Raw genomic sequence first — 24,339 nt, 5'->3', positions numbered from 1 at the left:
AGCTCAGCTTTATTCAAGTATTTGCACTGAATTCCAGCACTGCAAGAATTAGCTAAAACAAAATTAAAACCAATCAGCTTTTCTGGAAAAAGGCAAACGTTAACAAGATTGCAGATCCAAGTTTGTCTAGTTAGCAAAGTCATAGCAGAAATGTTACATTAATTACAGAATTTTTCAATTCAACTCCAGGAACTAGATTTAAAGAACTCTGAAAAGTGACTACCGTTCATATAACAGGATCCTTGGCATTCTTCCAGTGATTTGCTGGATAAAATAGGGCTTTTGCTAGATTCACCATTCTGCAGCTTACTGAGAAACAAAAGCTAGCCATCTGGCAGGCACAACTAGAGTGCCCTAGACTTAGACTAGTGACCTGCAGGTGAAGGCTTCTGTATCTCATTACCAGTCACAAGTCCCATGAGCCATCACAGCATATCAATATCTCGGCAAGTCTTGACTATTTGTGTCAAGAGTCCAGCTGGTGTTGGAGATATCCAGCAACAATTAAGGGATATGCAAAGGCATACTCTCTCCAGCGATGTTTCTATATCCCAGCTTCCCCCCCCCATCTTTAAAAGAGGTTTCTAACTAGGGTTCAAGCTCATGAAGTGATTCACACACACACTCTCCTTTAGAAAGATATTTAAACAGACATTTTAAGGGTCTCTAACACCAGAAGTGCAGTGGCAGGAGCCTGGAAGAAAAAAAGGCACAGTTTAGGCTTAAAAAGAAAAAGAGTAAGTGACTATGAAGCCAGAAGTGAAATTCCTTTATACAATCTCATGCAACTAAGTGGGGTTGCTAGGTCTAAGCCAAGCATCACATTAACAATTTACATATATTAATTGCTATCTCCAATTACCTTCGAGATATCCAGAAGTAATCTTTTCTAGCTGGAAAAGCTCCTGCTTACAGCCACTCACCAAATGGAAAACTGGCTCTCAACAACCATAAATTTATTCAGAGAGCCAGAGCCCCTTTCTTTAGCCAATAATCCTTGCATTAGAAACCCAACTGGCTGCTGGTAGCTTAGAGCCTATCACACAAGTCAACAAGTCCAGGAAGAACAGCAGGTCAAAAACTCAGCTTTGAGACTATGAGGCTGTCCATGCACTTCTGCTTCCACTATTTTCTTTTTAAGTTTTCACTGGGTCTGATTTTTATTTTTTTTAACATCTTCCACCCTCACTAGATGTTCAGCTGGCCATCTGCATTCAATTATTTTATCTTTCTCCTCAATACTGCATACTGCTTAGGCTCTTGGACTCAAAACACAAAAAGCTCCAGTCACATTCTCATGTTCTTTATGGTCTGTGCAGACCAAGCAACGCAGTTTTCCTGAGGATAAATTCTCTAGCTTCATATATCTTCAGTTACTAAAGGCATACAAGCAGATTTGAGACTTGCCTGGAGGCACACTAGCTAGGTCCTGAATATTGTTCAAATATTTCAAAATCAGAAGTTTATACATTTTTAAATTCAACACTCAGGGACTTTTTAGAAAAGTAACACACTCAACTAAAAATACTTAAGCATTCTCCTGTGATGAGAAAGCAAAGATGATCACCTCCCAGACCTTTAATTGCAAACAGAGCCTTGAAAAATAACCAGTAAAGTTACTGACTGCTATTATCTATAAAGAACTCTAGCTTTAATTCTTCCATGGCCACTTAACTTGATTCTGTACTTCAAGAAAGCTTTCACTTTTGGGAATAAGTTGAGTATTATTTGAATATCCATCTTACTGCAAAAAGAGAGGAAGAAATTTGTGGCTGTGAGCAAACACGACTCTCCCGGTGAGTCTGCTTGTCCATTTTGTGAGCCAGTTTTGTAAGGATGATTCTCTGTCCCCACTTTATGCCAGCCATCTGATTTTTCTGAGTCAGCTAGATTTTTCATCTAATTTATATTATATACACACAGGCAAACATCCAAATCAAACACTCAGCAGGAAACTCATACTTGGAAAAGCAACCTGCTTAACTTCTACCAAGACTGAGAGCACATCAACTTCCATACCCAAGTCAAAGCCATCAAGACAGTCCTGTCACAGACCCCTTATTTGCTGCACATGATCCATGAGCACAATAAATCCAACTTCCATCTTCCACCTTTCCCAGAGATGCACCTCTCTACGACACATCAGTGAAGCTGTCCCGCTTCCCAACGATACCGGAGGCTGTGACCCCAGCTATCACTCACCTGCTCTGTTATGTGTGCTGCCAAGGTGTCCTAGGAAGAGATCCTCCACAGCAACACTATCTGAAAGCTGATGCCTTCTTCAGGGTTTCTCTTGGAAAGAACACAGCTAAAAGTACACGGGGACTGACTTACTGTACTAACTTAGCTTAAGAGAAAGGAAGTAAACGGACAATTCTCTCGGATTGTTCTCATCTTTCAGCATAAACGGTTTAGTCACCCACAAGTGAGCAAGGGATGAGAAGAGATGTGATTCACAACTGACTTCTGTGAGAAGCACAGTATATCAACAGCAGCAACTTCTGGACAACATGAGGCAATAAGGAGAGGTGAGGCAGTATTTATGCTATGCAATTAAAATCTGTATTAATGTTACAAGTGCTATCACTTGGCATATCCTCACAACAAATCCATTTAAGTGCAATGCAATCACCTTTAGTGCTCCTCTTACGGGAACTGCTTTACAGTTTGGACTTGGCTGACCGATAGATGCTCCAAGGCTTCAGTTACCCCAGTTTCCAGAGCAGCTACATGGAAAATTATTCTAATTTAAATTAGTTGTCCTTAAAAAGGTATGTGCCTACACCAAACTCTCTTTGTAGAGATTTAAAAGTCCTCTTGTACATTTTGACAGCCTCTGCATAGTCTATTTACAAATAATGACTAATTGAATTCCAACCAGGGCATTCCATGCCAAGGCACATTACCAGCACCACGCACAGCTTCTTTCAGGCAGGACTTCTGGAGTCCCATGATTGACAAGGTCTCTAATGAACTCTAATTGAAGACTCGGCAGTCTGAAAAATGCAACAACAGATGTGGTAAAAGGGCAAACCACAAACTGTTTTGCTAATGAATGAAAAGTGTCTTGTCTGATGAGGGCCAGTGACCCAAAAATTCTCTCCTTCCACCCCCCCTTCTACTTCATGTTCAAGTTTGGACTCTTTCCCTTGTCAGCCCAACACTTGGGGGCAGTAATGGACAGTCTGGAACATACTCCATATACCCACATGGGTACCAAGATGCTCTTACTAAAAACTAGCGGCAGAGCATGGCTTTGACAGAGTAAGAGAGACCTCAGGGAGGAAACTTAGTGCAGTTATCCTTCCCAGCAGGAATACAAGCCTAGGAAGTAGATGTCAGTTTCTCACTAGAGTAGGTTTGGAAAGCTTTTTACATACAAAGACATTTCTAAGTCATCTTCATCTTCTTTCAATAGATCTTAAGCAAGCATCAAAACAGTAGCTATACTCATCAGTCTGGAGATCAATTCCTCTAGAAAGACTATAGCAAGCTGAGCTGCAAGCAGACTTCAAGTAATAACCTATGCTTTACACCCAAAAAAGTGATGCGGGCCTCTGCTTCTTGTCTACTCCAGCATGGCAGTATAATGAAGCAAGGAAACCAAGCACAAAGGAAGCAGAAGTCAGAATTATGAAAGATGGCACCCTATCACAACTTTAATGAACCTGCTCATGCTCGTCATGCATTTAGAGTCTGACCTTTTACTTCAAGGAGGTTATTGTCTGGTAACAGTACAGGAAACAGAATAAAAACGTCAGCTGTAAGGGTTTGGAAGAAACTTGCCAAAAAAGGTCAAAAAACTATTTGCTTGAGTCTGGCTTATGATGTTTTTGGAACTATTACAGGTGGCAGTGCATACACTGCTCTCGTCTAACTAGAGTGTAGACTTCAGTCTTGTAGCTGAGAGTGGCTGCAGAAGAGGTCTACAGATGTCTCAACAATAAAGAAATCACACTGGATCTAACAAATTATTTCATCTCTACCCCAGAGAAGGGACTGCAGTGAGTAGTGTGGGAATCACACAGACCCTCCTTCTAACAAGCGTCATTCAAACTGGTCTGTTTCATGTTACACTTTCAATATGAAAAGAAGCCCAGTGAGCGTGTTGCTGATGGAAAGCATGTAGAGCACTAATGAGCACCATCCAAAAGTAATTCCAACATTTAGAGGTAACCAGCAATTTTCTGAGTCATTAAAAAAACCTCATACCAATTATACAGTCAAGCTTACCATAGCTCCCCAAACAACTCATTGTTCTGAATGGTCCTTGGAGCTGCTCAAACCCTGATATCCGTTCAGTCCTCCAAATTTCATCAGAAAACCAACCATGTCACACCAGATCATATCAATGATTTAGTTATCCTGTGTCCTACCTCCAGCAACAGCCACAAAAATGATGCTTTAGGTTGCCAAGAGTTTTGGTGGCACAGATGTAGCCAATTACTAAATGGTTTCAAGAAAGAGAAATAATCCCTTCCTGCAGGGAATAATTTCTTTCCTGACCCGCACAGCTTTCTTACCTGTACCTTGGCTTATGTACCTAAAAGCAGTATCTAAATAGAGTTTGATAAATTTAAGTCAGCCACAAATTTTTGACCATGGGAGTCCTCCCAAGTTCGCTAACACCAGCTTCAATATCACTCAGGAACAGACCTCCTCAACTAAACATTTACCTGGTGAGCAGCTGCTCTTAGCACACAAAGACAACAAACAGCTCGGACACAATTTAAACAATTTAATTAAGAGGCACTAGTTCAAATAGCTATGTGCAGAACCATCAAATTTTTAGGGTGTCTCAGACAAGGTTTGTCAGCATCATGCACAAAATTCAGACCTGCCACAGAAAAGGGATGTAGTTCTCACTACAGATAAGAGGAAAGGCTTCATTCAAAGGTCTAACAGCCCTGTTCCAGCCTCAAAGTCCTCTGTCTGCAAAAATTCAGAAGCTTCGGTAAGAAATAAGCCATATATTTAGACTGGACAATGGAAACAAGTTTTCCCAGCCGCCCATATAGTAGATCTGTATAGATTAAATCCGTATTTCAGTAATACTTTAAGTTACTCCAGAGGCAGCTGTGCCACACACTGTTTTAAGGGACAGTTGACACTAGCTAGCCTATTATATCCTAGTTGTGCAACACAGGATGTGCAACTAAATCCTATGCAACTAGTAACGAGCACACACATCCTTTTTAAGTTAGTTTTCTTCACTAGCAGTTTACAGAAGGAGAATAAATGTTTCAGGGGCAAGCGGAAAACAGGTATCGGGCACAAGATGGTTGGCCAGGGTTTTTTTTTTGGATACTTGCTGGACTGCAGCATACCTGATATAGCATAAATTATAAATAGATTTGGGTGTTCTCCAGAACCCCAGTGTTCTGACATATTGTGTCTCTGTAACACCTTTGAAGCAAGTGCCGTAGCACATCCACTGCACCTACCGCACAAGTCCTGTGTCAAACTACACACAGGTGGGTAGTTTATCAGGAGACAATACACACATACAAGTGCATGCATCAACCTTGTATAAACTGCTCCAAGTTACTTCTGCTAAACAGCAGCCTCCAAACCAGCGATGACTTCATCAAGAAAGCTGCTAATGACCCTGCATCCGAAAGCATGTCCGTCCATACACAGTAGTACCTGCTGGCTTGCCCAAAATAAACATGTAGATTCCTGACATTGTTTGGGCAATTGCTGTATTCTTCAACCTTGCCAAAAGACAAGGAGAAAAACAAATCACCACACCTCCAAGATGCTTCAGAAAATGTTCTTACATACCAGATCGTTACACCCAGGACTCAGCTATTAGTTGGTCAGAGCATCCAATACTCACCAAGTCAATGAGGTCACTGAGATTCTTCTCTATCTGCTGCGGAGGCAGACGCCTCATCAAATCCAAGGCACAATCCAGCTGCTGGTCACTCTGCAGAAACAAGAACATCCCTCCGTCACAATATATACAGGTAATACATCACATTCACGCACACACACGAACTGCAGTGCTTGCTGACTCCTCTGATATGAGAGATACAGTTTCTAGTTCTAAGCAGCAGCATGTTTTTGTATTAATATAAATAGATTTCAATAAATTTCAGTACCATTTGATCACGGATTATTGACTTGATATTGCAAAAAGTGTTCCAGAGTATGGATTTAAGAGCACAGCTCTAACTGGTGTTGTGCTGCCAATCTAACACCATGCTGCTGATGGAAAGGAGTCCAGTCCTTACCTCACCAAAAACTGTTTCCAACATTTGTGCAAATGTTTAATGCACTGTTTTTCCATGCTATCTCAATAATAATCCGGATTAGGGAACCGAAAGTTCTTTCTCCCAAAGCGGTTTTAACACTTCCTCATTTGTATTGTGCCATTCAGCTCGAGATAACTAGTATCCAAGACAAATTCTATTCCAACACAGAGTTCTCTCTCCCTCCTTCAGCTTTGTTAAAAAAACCAGAATGAAACACACACATAAAGTATGACCTATTATTTCCTTCTTGCTACAAAACACACACCAAAAGCTGTTTGTATCTGAGAAATCAGGGACTTCAGTTATTTCGAGAAATCACAGCAACATACTCCAAAGGGCTTACTGCAGCTGGTCTCACATCCAATTCTGACACAAAAGAACCCCTTAAACTTCAGAGTCAGAAAATGTGCAACAGACATTACCACAGACACTTGAAGAGCTGAACCATGCTCTTGACAGAACCTTTAGCTCTCCTTCTTGCCAACAGATATAAACAGACACTTTCCTGCAAGCCTAACAGTACCCAAAATCTACACAAGTTACTTTGATCACCAGGTCACCAGGCAGCTGAAGCACAGCCAGTTTGTTTTCACTCCTCCTTCGCCTCCCTGTTTTCTTTGCTATTTCTAGCCACTCATATACAGTAAGCTTAGCATTAATTTCTCCCTCCTGTGTTCTGCCAAGGTCCAAAAGTTTTATTTAAGAAGGGCTTCAAAACTAAAGCAGTTACATTATCACATTATTCAATAGCAGCCCCCAGGTCAGGGAGAAACAGGAAGCAAAGTTTCCTGCAATTAAGCTATACTCTAGCAATGAGGAAAAGAAGGAGTGCTCCGTTTAGCAGACAGCTATTGTGAAAGCTACTTCTTAAAAGTACTACCAATTCACTACCAAAAGATAAATATTTTACAGCCAGCAAGTCATATAATCTCCCCAGATCAGACTATCTATTTATTTCTCATCCAGTTTGGGTTATAGGACATCATCTTTGCAAAATACTCCAGCTCCACAGATAGTTAGGCATCAACTCCTATATATCTGCAATAATCTCCTGAAGATCTGAGCCTTCAGCCTGAAAAGCAGGATGCACTGACACCAAGAACAGAAGTTTATGACAGTCACCTGTTGTTATGGAAGGAGGACACATTCAAGCAATGTACACAAACCGCCCCCCATACTCTTTCAATACCTGGATAACTTAACAAGCAAATCTTTGGCTGAAATGAGTCTGGAGTGAAGTTATCTTGGAAAGTGACCCCAACTGATCACTGAACTGACTATGACCATATTCATGCACAAAAGTGACAGCCAAGATTTTCAAAACTTTTTACTTATCTTCATTAGATGTTCAGGGGAAGGGAAAATTACTCGCTTTTTGCTACTAACCTTTCACTCCCCAGAGAAAGATACTATTTAGATGGCTTATGCTTGTCCAGCTCCAGCAGCCAAGCTCAGGCAGGGGATCACTCTTACCAAGTATTGTCTTTACCTCCTGCTATCTCTTACGTCCAAGGAAGGAAAGCTGGCATATGGTCACAAGGTCATGCTCCACACTTTCGGATCGTGGGAACACTTAAGGAAATGTTCTGTCCTCTGCCAGCTGGAGCTGTTTAATAGACAAAAAAGCCTTGGGAAAGATGATGTTAAAAGCCACCACTAAAGCTGCAACCCCAGAGTAAGTGTTTTACAGTGCAACAATTTTGAAATAAACTACACGGAATGAAGGAGTATCTACATTTGCAGTGTTTTATGGATTAACCAGAAGAACTTGGACTGACCATTTTTATAACAATATATTCAGTACCAGCTGTAAAAATACATGAGCAAGACTGTTTAAGGTAGAGATTCTTAAAGGGGTTCCGACATGGCTGGCATACATGGCTGTGTGCAACAGAAAAAGAAAAATATCCAAGCACATACTAACAGTATATTTTTCTGATATCAAAGAGGTAAAAGCAAGGCTGAGCAGCAGGACTCTTCAGTTTTCTTGCAGAGCATTTAAATAATTAAACAGCTTGCCAGCAGATCTCTTAAAGCACTGAAATAAAGGCAGATTCTGCTGCATTTCTGTCCCTAAATCTATGGTTATACGGTCACTTTAATCCAGCATAAATCCGTGCTGGCACAGTCAAAAAGGGCAATACAAAGCGCACAGATTACAGAGCAAAGTGGTACCGTGTAGTATTGGATACCTCTGGTATGTCCTATTTCAGAATTGAACGGGTAGTTCTACCAGTATCTTTTGCTTTTGGTTCTTTCACTGTAGGTGAAATGAGGTTTTAAAAAACGGGTCTGTGGTCAAATACATCCTTTGGTTCCAGACCTCCACCCCAGCTGCAGTATACAGAACAGCTGTAGGTACTCACATACAAAGAGATAGGAACCACATCCGAGGTGCCAAAACCAGCAGCACATGGTTCCCTTATTTTATAAAAGGGTGAACACTCCCAGGGATGTACTACTACTGTAATTTTGAGAGTGGCATGTTATTAGTGGCACTTAAAAGTCCCACAAAGCCTTCACACAACTTGGGTATTCTTCAGGAACTCAGGATATATGTCACCTACCTCACCACAGTTGACCCAACCTACTTCTCTTAACGTCACCTGTTCTCAATTTCCACTTGCTCAATTCTCTTGTAAAATTACATACTGAAGACACAGTTTCTTAGCAGACCTCCAGACAAAACATTTCTACTGAATTCTTGCCTTTAGACATGGAGAGGCTTATAAACCTCTGCTCACTGAGAAGGTGATTAGACAGGCTGTCTCCCAGTCTGGGCTGCTCTCGAAGCCAAGCTCTTTGAGGTTGCAGGACTTAATGAGCTTAGTGTTTACTTGATATGAGGCCATTTTCCACCATTCCTCTGTTTCATCCAGCACAGAGCTCCTGTGGAGGAGTAGGGAGTTCAGACAGACATTCTAAATGAAGTTTTATTACAGCTCAAGTCACTGAAGGATTTAGAGATCATAGGAAGCTCAAAGACTGAAAATATTAGCTTAGATGAAAGCTCCTTAATAAGTTTCCTCTAAAGATGTTTGGCTATCTAGAATCTCCACTTAAGCATCTGCTATAGCCTTCCCATGGCAGTACCACAGGGAAAAATGTTATTAATATGTCTATAGGAGTAGCTATGTTTGTTTAGCTTCCTTTGCCTGCATCTGCTCTTCTCTTCAGCGTCTCCGCTGTACTTAGCTTATTTCCAAAAGAGAAACCCTCTCAGAAAAGCCACAGGTCTCTGGTCATCTAGGCACTCTGTGATGAGGTTCAAATGAAAACAAATAGTGCTAAAAAAAAATCAGTTGTATAAATGTGTAGTTGCACAGAGGCACAGCTGTATACTTTAATTCCATTCATACTGTAAGAAATAGTGTTTAAAGGCTGAGTATGGGCAGATGTTATTCAATGCAGAAAACAAATACAGAAAACCAGAAAGTTACTATAGGTATGCAAATTGCAAAAATTAAAACAGGCAAAGTGCTGAACTTCCTTTTGACTCCCACCTGTCATGTCCCCTAAGCCATACAGCTCCTTAGGATGAGGGAGACAGGACACAGGAATAGCTGGTGTTCATTAATGGTCCCCTGGCCAGGATACTATATGCTGATAACATCAGGCAACAGGACCTGACCCAAAATTATGCAAACCTGCAAGTAAACTACTAGTCATGCAGCTGTTAACAGTTCATGGCACCCAAATATGCTCTGCCAGCCCAAAGTAATAAACCATACCACATTTGCATTATATTTTGCACTGAATTGTCACCTGATAAATGAGGTTATTGTAAGCCAAGATATACCTAAAGCCTTTCCAACACCAGTATCACTGGCAGAACCAGTAACACTTCAGAGAAGCTATGCTTGTTTTCTTTTTTCAATAGGCACTAGCAATCTGATGAATTACTACCTACAAGTATTTTGCACTTATTTTTAAATTATATCTTCACATATGCATTTCACTATATATACTTACAGAAATTTACAGGCTTTATTCACAAGTTTTGACAACTCTCTGTTGCTAGTTACCTGATACTTAACCCATACTCCAGGTTTTAAGAGGGTTTACACAAACCTGCAGCTCTACCCATTTCAAAAGCTAAGCCATTCCACTTGAAAGGAGGTAAAAGATTTCATCTAAAGCTCCCCGCCTTACAGTCAGCAGGAATTTGCTTCTATTTGTCACAAAGACCTGCAGATTTAATTCCCTGGTCTTCACAGCTTTGTTCTGATAGCTTCTGCTCATTTGACTATGTTATTGCTGAGCACAAACAGAGTTAGGCAGTTTCTCTAAAGAGAAAACCAGGCTGGTTTCACTTCTGTATTGTATTTCTATATTAACACTACTCTGAGCTAACTCCTGAACCAAGAGAAACCAGCTGAGGTAGTTCAGTGCTATGGCACTGAATTCTCCCTATTTTAGCCCTTTCTGGGAAATAAGCCACTTGGGCCACCAAATCTTTCCCGCCAGCAAACCAAATGTAACGCTTCTACTCAAGGCATGATTGTGCTACCTACCCCCTTTCCCATCTGTGATGCCAGCCAAGAAGAACTGGGTGACCTAAAAATTACTGCAGTAGTTAGGATTAAGGTAAAAAAGCCACACACATGTAGTAAGAGCATTCATTATTTGGCCTGTGCTGCCCATGTTTGGCCTTGAAATGCCACCGTCGTTAAGACCCTGCAGCTGGGTTGTAACAGATAAAACAAACATCTTTGAGCTGCTTTGCACACAAGTTTTGGTCAAGACTGGCATCTGAAAAGTTATCCAAATTTAAAGTACAAGCTGGCATCTCAATTTTCAGAGAACAGAAATATAAGCTAAAAACCTGAAGGGGCACCAAAAATAGAACAATTGCTCAACTTACACAATTTGAAGCAATCACACATCAGATCTCTTTGGTCGCTGGTCAGTTTACAAGCAAAATATCTTTAAAAATTAATCCAGGGCCAGAGTACACAACCAGCAAATTACTTTTTTTTTTCCTTCCTTTTATGTTGCAGACATACCCAGATTGTAAATCATATTATTTCCTGTCAGTTCTCCCAACAGGAATGTCTGACTAATGTTTCAGCTTTGTGGTACTAAAACACTAAATTTTTTTAATTGAAACAGATACACAGCTTCCCCTCCTGCTTGTCATTTTAATCCTTGCCAACTTCCAGAGCTCAAAAGGCAGAAGACTCCCTTTTCAAATTACACAATAGGATAGTATTACTGCTAGAAACTTTAGCAAAGGGTTGAATTATTGTAACCCCTGTGTAATAAAAAGTACAGTAGTATGTTAAGTTGCAGGATTCCCTTCTTGGCTGTCAGCATTCACTTTTTAGGATATTAGATGGGAAGGGGAATAACTCTGTACGATCTATGAATCCCAGACAAGTTCTGCACTCATGACGTTTCCATCAGTTGCACATATTCCTTGCAATCTGTTTTTCTACATTATTTTTCCCTTGACTATTAACCCTCTTCTGGCAGATCCTATCTAAAACCATTTGTAATGTACTTATAAATCACGGCTTCCTGACAGCAAGGTGTACTAGTGGGAGAAACAGGGATAGCATATTTAAGAAACAATCAAATGTAATAAAAGCTGAAGATACACTATGCTATGGATAGTCATAAAAGAACAGGTCAAATATTACTAAAAGAACATGATGCTGATGCAGACTACATTCTCCTCCTCTTGAGCTGCTTCTAGCTTTGTCTTCTCTGGTTAGGATGTGATCCAGTGGCTTTTATTATCTCAGACACTTATGACCATGTCGTATGTTTAGTAACGTGTTTAGCTCAGTTTGCTGTGTTCACATTACCACTGTGGTCAAGATCAAACAGACAGACCAATTGCCAAGGGTGCTCATTCCACAAATTGCAAGTGAGAAGGATTAAAGATCAAAATAAGGGCAAGAAGTGATGGATCGGAAGATTTTAGCAGAAGCTGCTGTACTTGGTCTCCCACAGCTCCCCTGTAACCGTGATTTACTTACAGACCAATTGTACAAGTCACTTCACAGCTTTTGAGTCAGCAAATCCTTCTCAGAGATGGTCTCCTGCAGAACATTATTTCTTTTATTCTACTCTGCTCTAACTTTTAAAACAATTGCATGCTATGGAGAAGCAGTACTAGCCCCAATTAATGACTGAAAATGTTTTCATGGCTTGTTTTCTGAATTCAAGTCTAGGTGTTGTACACGCTGACAAATGCGCCTACATGCTTGTCAAAAATGAGAGGTCTACTCTCAACCTCAGAAACATTGACCAGCTTTTGTTCTACATTAGTCCAGAAATTTAATACACACTAACTTCAGAAGGATGAGTGCTCACGAGGGATCTCTTCTTTAAAGAGGTTCTACAGGAAAGGGTAACTTGTATGTCTGCTCCAAAGACTCACGCGGGGGAACTAAAATAATCTACGGGAAGGAGAGCAAATGAAGCAGCTTAAGTTTCATTGCTACCAGCACGCTGATGACATTGGATACTTCTCACCATTTCAGGCTGACAGCACAACTATGGCAAGTCCAAGACAGATTAAAGGAGTGGCAATGGTCACCTAGGGCCAACTACCAGAGATCTCCTCCATTCAAGCTCAATGAGCACCTCAAAGCTTGCGATCAGCAGTTTGCCAAATCCTTGTTTGTTGCTTTACCTTTAGACAGATGCTTTCAAGCATCCTTTCATTCACACATTGTATCTGAATTCGTCATTCTTACCTCCAAATCAGGTAAGCATTGTTCACTGTTCAAGGGACATGACCCAACATCCTAGCTCAACTCCAGAAATGATTATCAAGTGAATTATATTACACTGAAGGCATTTCCATCCCTTAGTTTCTAAATAAACCAGAGCTGCTTGCATTACTTTATTAAGAAGCTCAATCTCATGAAACAACTATTTGTCAAGATGTTTTAATCTAGCAAGAAAAAACTAACAACCCCTCATAGTCTGGAGCAGGCCGTTCGACTGTAATTCCCTATTTGCTTTCGAAGTAAGAATTCAGTATCTCCTGGAGTATGTTCAGCAGCTAGTTTGCACTCCTCGTAGCTGTTTTTCGACTAGCTGCATTTCAGTTCCTGTTAGCACATCTACAAAGGTGTACAGTACACAGTGAAAAAATTAACATTTGCTTGGCACCTCCTTCCCAGCAAGCATGTATTTCAAGATGCTAGATACTTGCATCTATTTTCAAACCTAACTTAACATCTATCGCTTTAGACTTTATAAAGTCCAATGCAAATCTCCATCACCTGTCCAATGAAAAGAGCCACCACGTACAAACAGAAGAGCAGGGTGGACCAGCAACAAGGCTTTCTGGGAACAGGCTATTCATCTTGACCTTTTGGCACATCACTAATGATTTCTGCACCAGTGTTTGTCTTCTAGGTAACAGAAACAATGTTTTATTTATTAAACTTGTCATTGAACATGACAATGTAATTTACTAGCTTTCATCTGGTGCCAAGAATTCCTATGAAGCATAAAGTTTGCAAAAAGTCAGATCCCAATAAATCATGGCATCAAGTGAATATGCAATCTATTAGCCCCACATGAAAGAGTAAAATGGGGACAGCAGTAAAATAGCTACACAGAAAAATTGCACAGATTGCAAAAAAGCATCGCTAACTTTTAATAAGTAGGATTAAAGACACTGAAGTTGACTGTAGAGCTGACCACCTTTGCCAATTAACATTACAAGATTTAATTAGACTTATGTTACTGCACAACAGGGTTTTGGGGTTTTTTCCCATTTTAAGTTGGATTTAACACCAAATAACATTTTCTTTGTTAGATATAACTACAGATAGGAAATCTTAGCTAAACAAAATGAAAAAAGAAACTGTTACAGCACAGCACTGAGATAGGAGAACTTGTCCTGATTTTGCAAACACTTCGTAAGGAAGCCTGTAATGTCTGCCTAATAGTTTCCTTACCAGAACAGATGTTGGCTTGAGCACAACTATGCAGGCACCCCTAAAAGACAGACATCCAGACACAGACAGATTTACTGACAGTGTAACTATTCACTATTACTTAATACATCAAGTAACTTCAGATGCCTCTTGTTATTTCCTTGTGACTCAGTTCAGCACTATATTCCAAGCATTTTCTGTAGCTTCACAAATACTTTGGCATATACTAAGTTGTTGTGCAGGCAAGTAAGCCTTGCTTTCTAAAAACTGTGAAGCTACCTACTAACCACCCTCCTTCCCCCATCGGCTCGCTCACCCTGACTCACACCAAACAAAGACTACTTACTGCCCATGCAACAGGAAATCGTTCACAGGATCTTCTTCCTGACCTTGTCAGCCTTTTTGTAAAAACTCCCATGCAACTCACCTCTGCAAGATCCTTTCGTATAGCTCTTGGCTTCAACCCTGCAGATGTATCCCAAATTACTGATTAATACTCTCTCATCCTCAGCCTCCCACTTCATTACTTCATTCCTTCTCTGTAAACCTACTACTAACTGGCCAACTGGATTAGTTCAGTCATTGAAATAAGCTAATACAGTAGGTCTGTGTTGGTTCATAAGCCTGATGACCTGTTTCTCACAGTCACATTGTCTTCTTGCCTTCCATTCAAACATTACTGAGGAAGTGCCCAAATCAAGTCTCTAGAGAAGGACTGCTTAATTTTTACAGGGGTCAATTTTTTTTTAATTGAAACCATAATCACTACAAATACAACAGCTCTTGAGATTCAGCACTGCCAACTGTCATCCTGAACATCCGCACACATATGGTTTGTGATGCTTTCTTTTAATCCTGTTAATGCTCGATGATTTTTTCAAAATGCTCTTTTAATTCCACATACTGGTTGTTTCATGTTCGAATCAGCCTGGTCACAAAAGTTTCAGAAGAGGAACTGCTCAATTGAAACAGAGAATTCTTTTCTTGCAGAAACAGCCAAGTTTGGCAAGTTGGCCCTGGCCTGACAGATCCAGGTTCTCGTTCCAGTGACCTGCAACCTAGACTTTTTCATATGAGAAGTTATTTACATCAAAAACATTTGAGAAAAATGCACATTATTATAGCAGCGGGGAGGCATATACTCTATTACCAAACTGACAACAAACACTGACGTGCTTACTGAAAGCATACCCAACACAAACATTCAACATCACAAATTCAGTATAATGCTTTAAGCCAGCCTGTTTGTAGAGCCCCCGCCACCCCAGGAAAGCTGCCGCCACACTGACAGCTGCCCAGTTTAATATACAAACTCAGCACTTTCCAGCGTCCTGAAGTCTAGTAGCCAGAGTTGTAAATTCACGAGATAACTCTAGCAAGTAGTCAGATGCCTGGCAAGGCAGAGAGGAGAGACAGAGAGGTTATCTAATTAGCCCTCATCCCTGAGTGTTCTCCGATTGCCTAAAAGGTCAAAAAAGTAGGTTAATATGCCTTTCGCTTGTGTCTAGCAAGACGTACCTCGCTGACTACACTGCAAACCTTGCAGGACAGTTCAGTTTCGTCCAAGGGATTCAGCACTAAGGATTTCAAGTTTTAAACTAGAAAGGTAATGGTTCTGCATACGTACAAGGCATAAGAATATCACATCTCCACCTAACAAGATATTCATGCTCCCCAAAATTCCTTCCTTTGCCAGGATTTCCAGACTTGCCTATTCTTTCAGTCTTTTTAGGCTTTCCTTGCCGCTTCTGAACACGTCTGATCCACCCTTGAGTCAAAACTGCAGACAGACAGTGAGCAACCTAACAATACCTGTAAGTTCTGCAAAACTTTTAATAAATTTAAGTAGTAGAGACAGTTTATGCAGGAGCAGTGCTTCACATAACACACACATGCCAGTTTCAATCCCTGTCACAGTTCTCCTTTAATTTAATACCAAGCTAATACTTATTCCATTTGGCCAGTTTTCACCTTACCAAGCTCTGAAATAGCTCTGCCTGTACTAATGGCTACGTGAAAGCCGTATTTGACCATCCAGTGAAACACTGTCAATACTGAGCCAAGATCATGCCTGTTCTTAGCGTTACATCCAAAACTCTCCGTGATGACCCCTAAATGTGCACAGCGGCAGGACTCAGTGGATAAATACAGCTATTAACTGCTGCGGTCAGCATAATGCAGCTGATATTTTACCTCATTCCTCCATTTCATGGCTCTCTCCTCCTTTGAATTAACTCACCAGAAGACCCATCTCTTGTTTCTTGAGCCCGTCTCAAATTGCAAGCACAGGCTATCAGCCAGCCACCAATCACCCTTGCTAGCAGCAAGCTTTTTTTAAATCCTGATATTTACCAAAGCAAAAATAACTGGGGAAGGCAGGTAACAGGACATCACTTTCCAACTCAGCAGTTTGTCTAATGGAAAAGATAGAAAGTATCACCTGAAGAAATAAAACCAAAATTCCCTCAGAGAATAAAGAGTATTTTATTTATGGTGGCTTTGATTGGTGGCTTAAGGCAACCACTAAGCTTATGTCTTCAATACAGTCTCAACCCTCTTTCCTTCCACACAAAATCCTCTTACTTCAGCACTCTTTTCAGTCTTGTTTCAGCTGATGCTGCTAAAGTTGTTAGATCCTGGGTTCTGCTTCCACCCAGGCTGGTAACCCTCCCACTTTGCAACAAGGACATGATTGAAATTCCAAGTCAATGCACCAGGAAAGAACTCGGCTCCACTTTCTGTAACAAAAAGACATGGAGGACATCCTCTTCATACTCAGGGAAACAGTGGCATGGCTGCAAACACTTTGAGTAAGGTCTCATGGGTTTAAACTGAGAGTCAGGACTCCTAAGCCAAGCCTGCGCTGAAAAATAACACTGGCTACGCTGAGGAAATATAAACTAGCATGGTTTCATTTGCATATAGCAGGAATAAAGTAGGTAATTTATAAGAAGGGCAGCCAGATAAGTCAAGTGCGTGCAAATACATTTTGTAGCTCTTCAGCCCAACTTGGAAGCGGCAGCACAAAGAGCACGAGCTCAAAGCATGCTGCACATTTTCCCTCTAAACCCTACAAGAGGAAGGTAGGGCAAAAGAACAGCATCAGGTAATACAAGAAAATTAATCTTACTGCTCAATGCCAAGGCTCAGGCCACCACTCTAGGAAATGCAGCACAAGATATTATCAAATGCAACTAATGTAATTCTAAATAGAAGCCTATTTTGGGCACAAGTAAGAAATAGATCCTGTTTTCAATTCCTCACTCAAAACTTCATTGCATCTAAAAAGCCAGAAAAAGGACAGGATTGCCACTGCATTTGCATTACCCAGACAGCACCTGTTCTGGAAAATTACAACATTTTAATTAGGGAACAAGCAAAGCACCTTCCTCAAGTACACTGCATTTTCTTCCCATAATAAATCCTCTCAGCTCAACTAACAGGAAAATGTCTTTAAAACTTGCTCAACCAGCATTCACCCTCATGCCCCACAAAGGACGTTTCAAAAGCAAACAACTCATCTACCACACAAGCAAGAGCTCAAACTTCCCAAGACAACCTGTTTGGAAGCACCCCCGCCACCCTGCTTTAGGACATAAGACCCCCTAAGTGAATTTTGGCCACTTGATCAGGTCCAAGTGACAGGAACCCCACATTATTCAGCTCAATTAAGCCACAACAGCTTAATATTCTCCAAATGCATTGCAAGTTTCAGTTACAGTTCTCAGCCAGATATCCACTCATGGTATTTGGTCAATTAGCAAATTAATGTCAACATGAACACCTCATTCATGGACTATTAAGTATTTAAGAAGGCATTACACAAAAGTTGAAGAAAAAAAATCAGTTTATACTCCAGCTTAAAGTGGCCACACTTCCACCGCACTGGCCTGAATCCTCGATCTTCATGTTCAAGTTAGAGAAGCTTTTTAAATAACACAACATATCAGCAAACAAACCTCGGGCTACAGCCCAGCTAGAGAGAGCAGGAAGCTTGGGAAAGGCTTATGTTGTTCAGATGTATTAACTGCTCCTTCACACCACACAAGTTTCACCCATAAAAGAAATTCAAATTTGAAGTCTCCTGGTTTTATGTGAATTTTTTTCACTCTTCTTCCTAATCCTTTGATATTTCCAGGAAGAACTGAAGCATACACATGCTTTGGACCTTGCACATTAAGGAGAGACATAAAGATTTGGCTGAGGCTTTTTAAACTCTTCAGGACTGCTAGCATAAATCAATGGCAAAGTGGGAAATTATAATGCACAGTGACTTGAATAAAAATATGAATAAAAATAGAAGATCAACATCATTTTGAGTATCTTACACTTCTGCAATCATGCCTTTTGCCTGGAAAAAAAGTCCTTAAACAACACATTGGATTAAAGTCAGGTAAAAAACGGGTACTTGGCATAGAACTAAACTCCAGCTTACATTGCCTGTACAGGCACCTTTCAGAATTTCATGCTTCTCCAGTAAAATTGCTCTCTCTTCAGCAGGCACTGAAACATACTCAGTTTTACTTCAACTTGAGGTGGCACTACTACAATGTGCACTAGCTCAAGGGGGGAAAAAAAACCAAAACAACAAAACAAAACACTTCTCTACAAGTTTGCTTATCAGAGTAAGGAGCCATTTGGACTTGACCAAGCATCCCTCCAAAGGGCAGGCAGGAGAATAAACACTGGCACCGGCATTCCTTATCCAAGTCTTCAGAAGTATCCACCTACCCAAAGCCAAAGCGGATGAGTACGCAGCACTGGGGAGTGCTGCGTGATCACACGCAGCCCCCAAGTTAATCGGCTATCCTTTGTATATGAAAGTCAACTGATAGAAAGTGTAGCTGAAAACTGTAGAAGCAGAAATTGAAGAGGGCAGCGATGTCTCCTTCCCAAAGAGGGTAATTTCTCTACTCAACTACAGTAGTAATGACTGAAAATAGTAATTCAAAGAGTTGAACTGCACTTTTCATTTTGTTTTACTCCCAGATGTCAACTAGTAACATATCAGCATATATATTTACCATGTGAGGAAATCCTGTTTGAACAACTTCAGCTTGAGAATGTTTTTCCTTCACTAATAAACCACAAGATTAAGCACCACTGCAATGGCAGTATTCCCTATCCCAACGATATCCTCCAACTTGATTATTTTGGGAATTTGCCTTTTAAGATAACATTTAGCTAAGCTCATATAGTTGGCTAATAAAACATGGAATCTACAAAATAGCTTAAGTCAGTATTTCTCAGAAAGCACAAGGTGCAAAGGACTTGCTGTGGACACTGAAAACCTATCCTGAGCTCTCAGACTATATGGTAGGGTTTCAAAAGCGACACGATCAGTTTAGAAGAGAGACGGGCTCGGTGTTCAACCAGCTGGAAAAGCACTACCTTTAGTTGTGCCGTTTCACAAATCATTGAGTATAGTTTTGGTAACAGTTGCACAAAACCAAGTTATTTATCAAGCACCAATGTGCTTGCCCAAGACAAACAACCCCTACCTTGACAATATTAGTTACTCTGAACAGCACACAAGGTTTATGTATTGAGCGTCAGTGTTGCATCACGCATCCTTGGCTGTGCTTCAGTGCTTTTTAGCTGCCTCACAAATTCTAAACGGATGATGTGCAGCCAGCGCTACACTAGACAATTTGAATTTACGGTTGATTAAATTGTAAATTTTGCTAAAATTGTCCACCTTCTCCTGAAGAGTTGCCTAGCAGAAGAAATACTTGCCAACGTGATCACGACAGTTTACATAACCTGGAAAGGAAAATTCTTATTTTTTACAAAGAGTAACTGGATTCCATCTATTCATAACCCACAATTCCAGAAACCTCAGCAGATCCACTCTCCCAAGTCCTGCTTTGCCCTGAACAGTGCATTCACTTTATTTTTAGCACAAGAGACGGCATCCATCCAGGCAGTTTTCAAGCTTCATGTGCTGCCCTGCCCTGTTTCACCAAGCACCTGACTGAAATGCAGACATACTTCTGAAATTCTCACTTAAGCTCACCAGGAGCAATTCAGACTTGAGGTGGTGCAGAGGAGACAAAGGTTCCCACCTCTCTGCTCTACATAGACATTGGTAACCCCATGGTACCAAGAAGGTGTTTGACCTAATATCCTGTACCGTACCAGCTTCTCCCAGCTGTCGTGAAACTTGCTGTTGCCTTCAATGAAAGGGCCATTTCAGCATTTCAATGCTCCACTTCAGTATTGTGTTTTCATATCCACCAAAATGAAGGATCCTGGAAGCACTCTAAACACTGGGTTTGCACTTAAGTTGAAACTGGACGCTGCAACTGCACTGTATGCATAATGCTAAGTTAATTCTAAGAATCAGTAAAGTTTTAAAACATCACCACAGATTGTTTGCCTTCTGCAAACAAGATCAGTGATTTGTCCCGCATGCTCTTACTGGACCTAGATAATCCAGGCTTAAGTTGCCACCTTCTTCGAGTGGGTCTTCAGATGCGTACACAGCCACCATGATATACCAATAGCAGTGGCTGCTGCAGGTTCATCCCTGAAGCCCACTCAACATCAGAGACTAACACATAGTGTTGAAAGATCTGATCAAATTTCTCCCACACCCAGTGGTCTCCGTGACTAAACATGAAAAATCAGGAGACAGCATAAGCTTATAGCACTCAGGAAACTTCTAAAGGATTTCTGCTCTACCTCCTCCAAAAGACTCATATGGTTACATTTAAACCCTGACTGGATTCTTCTTCTAGCATGCTTTCTTATCCCCTTAAAAGAACCTGGTATCACCATTATTATTTTACACGAAGCCTACTTGTTTTCCTTGAATTCTTTTCCTGTGAGGATTTTTGCCATGGCAGAAGTTAGGATAATTTGTTGAAACCCTGATTTTGAATTCTATAGTCAGGTCTCACACCTACAGATTTCAGTGTCTTAAAATAAGATACCCAACTGAAATAAGATGCTCCATCCTGTCACCCGCCACATTCACAAGTCAGGTGCAGCATCTAATTTGTTCAAACAAGAACAGAGAAGCAGAACCTTAACCATTCTTCACCTTTCACTAGAAACTAAAGATCTTTATCCTACATAATAAAGGTGGCAGGATCGCCGTGATCTTCAGCTCTGAAGAAACAACATAAGGTATCGTCTCTGAAATTCTTATGGTTGAAGGTGAGAAGTAAAGGATTACACTTGCTTGCTTAACCAGTCTTTATATTGCTATATCACCAGGCACTGGGTTGCTCTTTTCTAAATCTAAATACATTTGAACATTGGAGAACCAGAATCACAAATTCCCAAAGAACATAAAGTACCTCAGTGATTCCATACAAGTGATTACATCCACGGGGGTTACATTGCCTTAAATAGGCTCCACAAAAGCACACATCCCTCCAGGCAGTGCTGGGAGCAGACCAAGGCCTGGGCCAGCCCCCGTTCTTATTGCTGCATTTCTTTAGAGCTGATGAAATCTGCCCCCTTTACACACAGTGCCAAAATGAAATCGAAAGGTTTTGTGTCCTGAGCTAATCCATTCAGCAAACACACAGCAAGATGGAGATTATTTCACATTACTGAAGAAACGAGAGGTTCTTCTCTGAAAAAAGGAAAGTTCTCATCCCCGCAGAAGAGGAGCGCCCACCGCTGCAACACTACCTGCTCTGACTGCACTCGGTTTTCCTGTATTTTGCAGATTCCATTAGATCTTAGCACACCTTAACGAGCAAGTCCAGCTTCCAGAGGAAATGCCAGACCATGGGTGACAATTTGGGGTTTGTGAACAGCAACAACGGCAGACTGGGCCCCCACCGCTCTTAAACGCTGCTGCTGCTGCTGCTGCATGCATTCGCTCGCTCCGTTTACAACTACATCAAGCGGTAACGTTCGCCGTCCAAAGCGGAAGCATTCCCTCTGTAAACACCACCCCAGGTATCAGGCCCAGGAACCTGGAAGTAACAGGGCAGCAGAAGAGCCGGACGGGCCTGGACGCCCCGCAGCCCGCCCCCGGGCCCCGCGGAGCCCCGGGCAGAGCCGCTCCCGCCGCCGCCGCCCCCGACACCAGGCCAGGCTACCCCTCCCTCTCCCCTGGCGGCACCGGCTCGGGCCCTCCTTGGCCGCCGCCCCGGGGAGGCCGGGCGAGCCCCACCGGCTCCGCCGCCCCCCTGCGAAGCGACCGGGGGGGGGGTGGGGAGGCGGGGGCGGCGAAGGAGCCGCCGGGGCGCGGCACCGGGGGGATGGGAGGGGGCAGCACCGCCGGGACGAAGGGGGACGCGGGGAAGGGGACAGGGCAGCGGCGAGGGGCCGCCCCCCTCGCCCTTACCATGGCGGCTCGGCGGGGCTGCGCTGGGCGGTAGCAACGGCGGCGCCTCCCGGTCCCGTCCGGTCTCCCTCCGAGGCAGGCCGCGGCCCTTCCACTTCCGCCGTTGCCTAGGAGTGAACATCCGGGTCAGCGCCGAGCCGCCCCGCCCCCGAGCCGCCGCCCCGCCAATCAGCGCGCGGCTCGCCGGCCATCGCCAAGTATGGAGCGCGGCGCGCGAACGGGGCGGGGAGGGGCGAGAGGGCGGAGCGGGAAGAACCATCCCCCCGCCCCGGAGGGGGGAGGGGCGGCAAGGGGTGGCGCGCAGCAGAGCGGCGGGCGGAGGGACCCCGCGAGGGCGGCGGGCGTCACCAACTCCAGCGCGGGGGTAAGCCCGGCCGCGGCCGGAAGGAGTACGGCCAATCAGAGACGAGGGGGCGGGGATAGGGGCGGGGCCTTGGGGCGGCTCAGCCCTCGTGGCGCCGGCCGGCAGTCGGCCCCGGGTGCTGGCCGGAGCAGCACGTCCCTCCTTTAAACACCTTTTAAACACTTAAATAGCCCTTGGGGTTAAACGAAAGCCCGTACGAGGCCGGCAGTTAGCACGGAAAACGTCAGCCCGAAGAGGTAACGTTTTGGCAACCCCATCAGCGCTGAAAAGTGGACTTTACAGAGGTAACTAATAGAGCATCGTTACTGGTGCTGCCTGTAACACACCTACTCCAGCTCCGAAGTGACAAGGAAAAGTAATCAGCCTCTGGCTGCTTAAGGCCAGGGTTAATTAATTTGAAAAGCAAGTGTTCAGCCTTCTCTAGAAACTTAGTCTTTGATTCCGCAAAGCATGTAGGTACCTGCTGGAAGCCAAGCAGATACTTACATATTTCGATGACTTCAGGGCTCAGGCAGCTGCAATACGGATCTCCAAGCATGAGACAGAAATCAGCAAATCGTGTGTATGCGCAAATAAAGCATTCCTTTTTTTTTTTTAGACTGTCCCAGAAAGAAACCATTCCCCCCCCCAATGCACTAATTGACATTTCAGTGATCTCGGGTAAAACTAATCCCCATTCTAGACTCATACTTCTCAATACAGACCTGTGAATTTAAGAGCTGCAACGTGCCCAGTTACCCCAGGAAGGCATCTGATTCATTATGTGACAATACGTTCCTCTGCAGCTTTTTTGGAACAATTATTTGGCCTGTGTTTCACCAGAGTTTTGGTGCCAGGCTGCCGAGAACCCTCTGCTGGTGCTCTTTGGCTCCCACCCTGCAGACTTGGCCCTCGTGAGCCAAGAGCAAAGGACAGAAAATAGCAGAACAATCTCAAGAAAAACAGGAGCTATATTATTTCACAGAAAAATAAAAGCACATAAAACTCCATCGATAACCCACTACCAAATAAACCCCCAAGATGGGAAATAATCTTGCCATGCCTCTTAGAGCAGCCACATGGCCTCTGAAGGCATTTCCTGCTCTAGAGTCTCCAAATTCAATTCTTTGCCAGTACAAGTCAGCCTAACCTCCTTAAACCCAGTCTGCAAGATCCAGCAATCCGAAGTGGCTTCTCTTTTGCAATCCCCAGATCCTTCAGTCCTTACATTCCCTCAGAGGTGCACCTACTAAGAGTAATTAAGAAAAGCAAGCCTGTTCATTCCACAGGGCAAATTATTCATTCATTTTACAGGGGTCCACACATCTAACACACATGTTTTCTTTGGGGCAGGGTCTGGGAGGACAGAATTGATAAATTTGAAAACACACGTTCTAAACTTCATTATTTTTGTCACAAAACTCATGCAAAGTATTCAGTGACTCCTCTACTTTTAGTAGCTTTTATAGTTACAAACAGACACCATTTCTAGCTGCTTGCTGCAGCAGCAGACCAAAAGCAGAATTA

General features: G+C 42.5%; 1 protein-coding gene across 2 annotated transcripts in view; it reads right to left on the bottom strand.

The window, feature by feature from the left end:
- CAPZB (capping actin protein of muscle Z-line subunit beta) overlaps nucleotides 1–22,614 on the bottom strand; it is a 61,929-nt gene extending 39,315 nt beyond the window's left edge. For both annotated transcript variants that reach the window (XM_075027530.1, XM_075027531.1), the window contains exons 1-2: nucleotides 22,470–22,614; nucleotides 5,840–5,929 (exon numbers count right to left, since the gene is read on the bottom strand). In XM_075027530.1, the coding sequence (XP_074883631.1) occupies nucleotides 5,840–5,929; nucleotides 22,470–22,472 (93 nt within the window). In that variant the 5' untranslated portion in view covers nucleotides 22,473–22,614. The remainder of the gene's footprint in view (nucleotides 1–5,839; nucleotides 5,930–22,469) is intronic.
- Between the last annotated feature and the right edge of the window lie 1,725 nt (nucleotides 22,615–24,339).

The sequence above is a fragment of the Buteo buteo genome, chromosome 5, assembly GCF_964188355.1.
Source record: "Buteo buteo chromosome 5, bButBut1.hap1.1, whole genome shotgun sequence".
NCBI classification, from domain to species: Eukaryota; Metazoa; Chordata; class Aves; order Accipitriformes; family Accipitridae; genus Buteo; species Buteo buteo.
The sequence above is the reverse complement of the archived record's forward strand: the minus strand, read 5'-3'. Positions and strand labels throughout refer to the sequence as shown.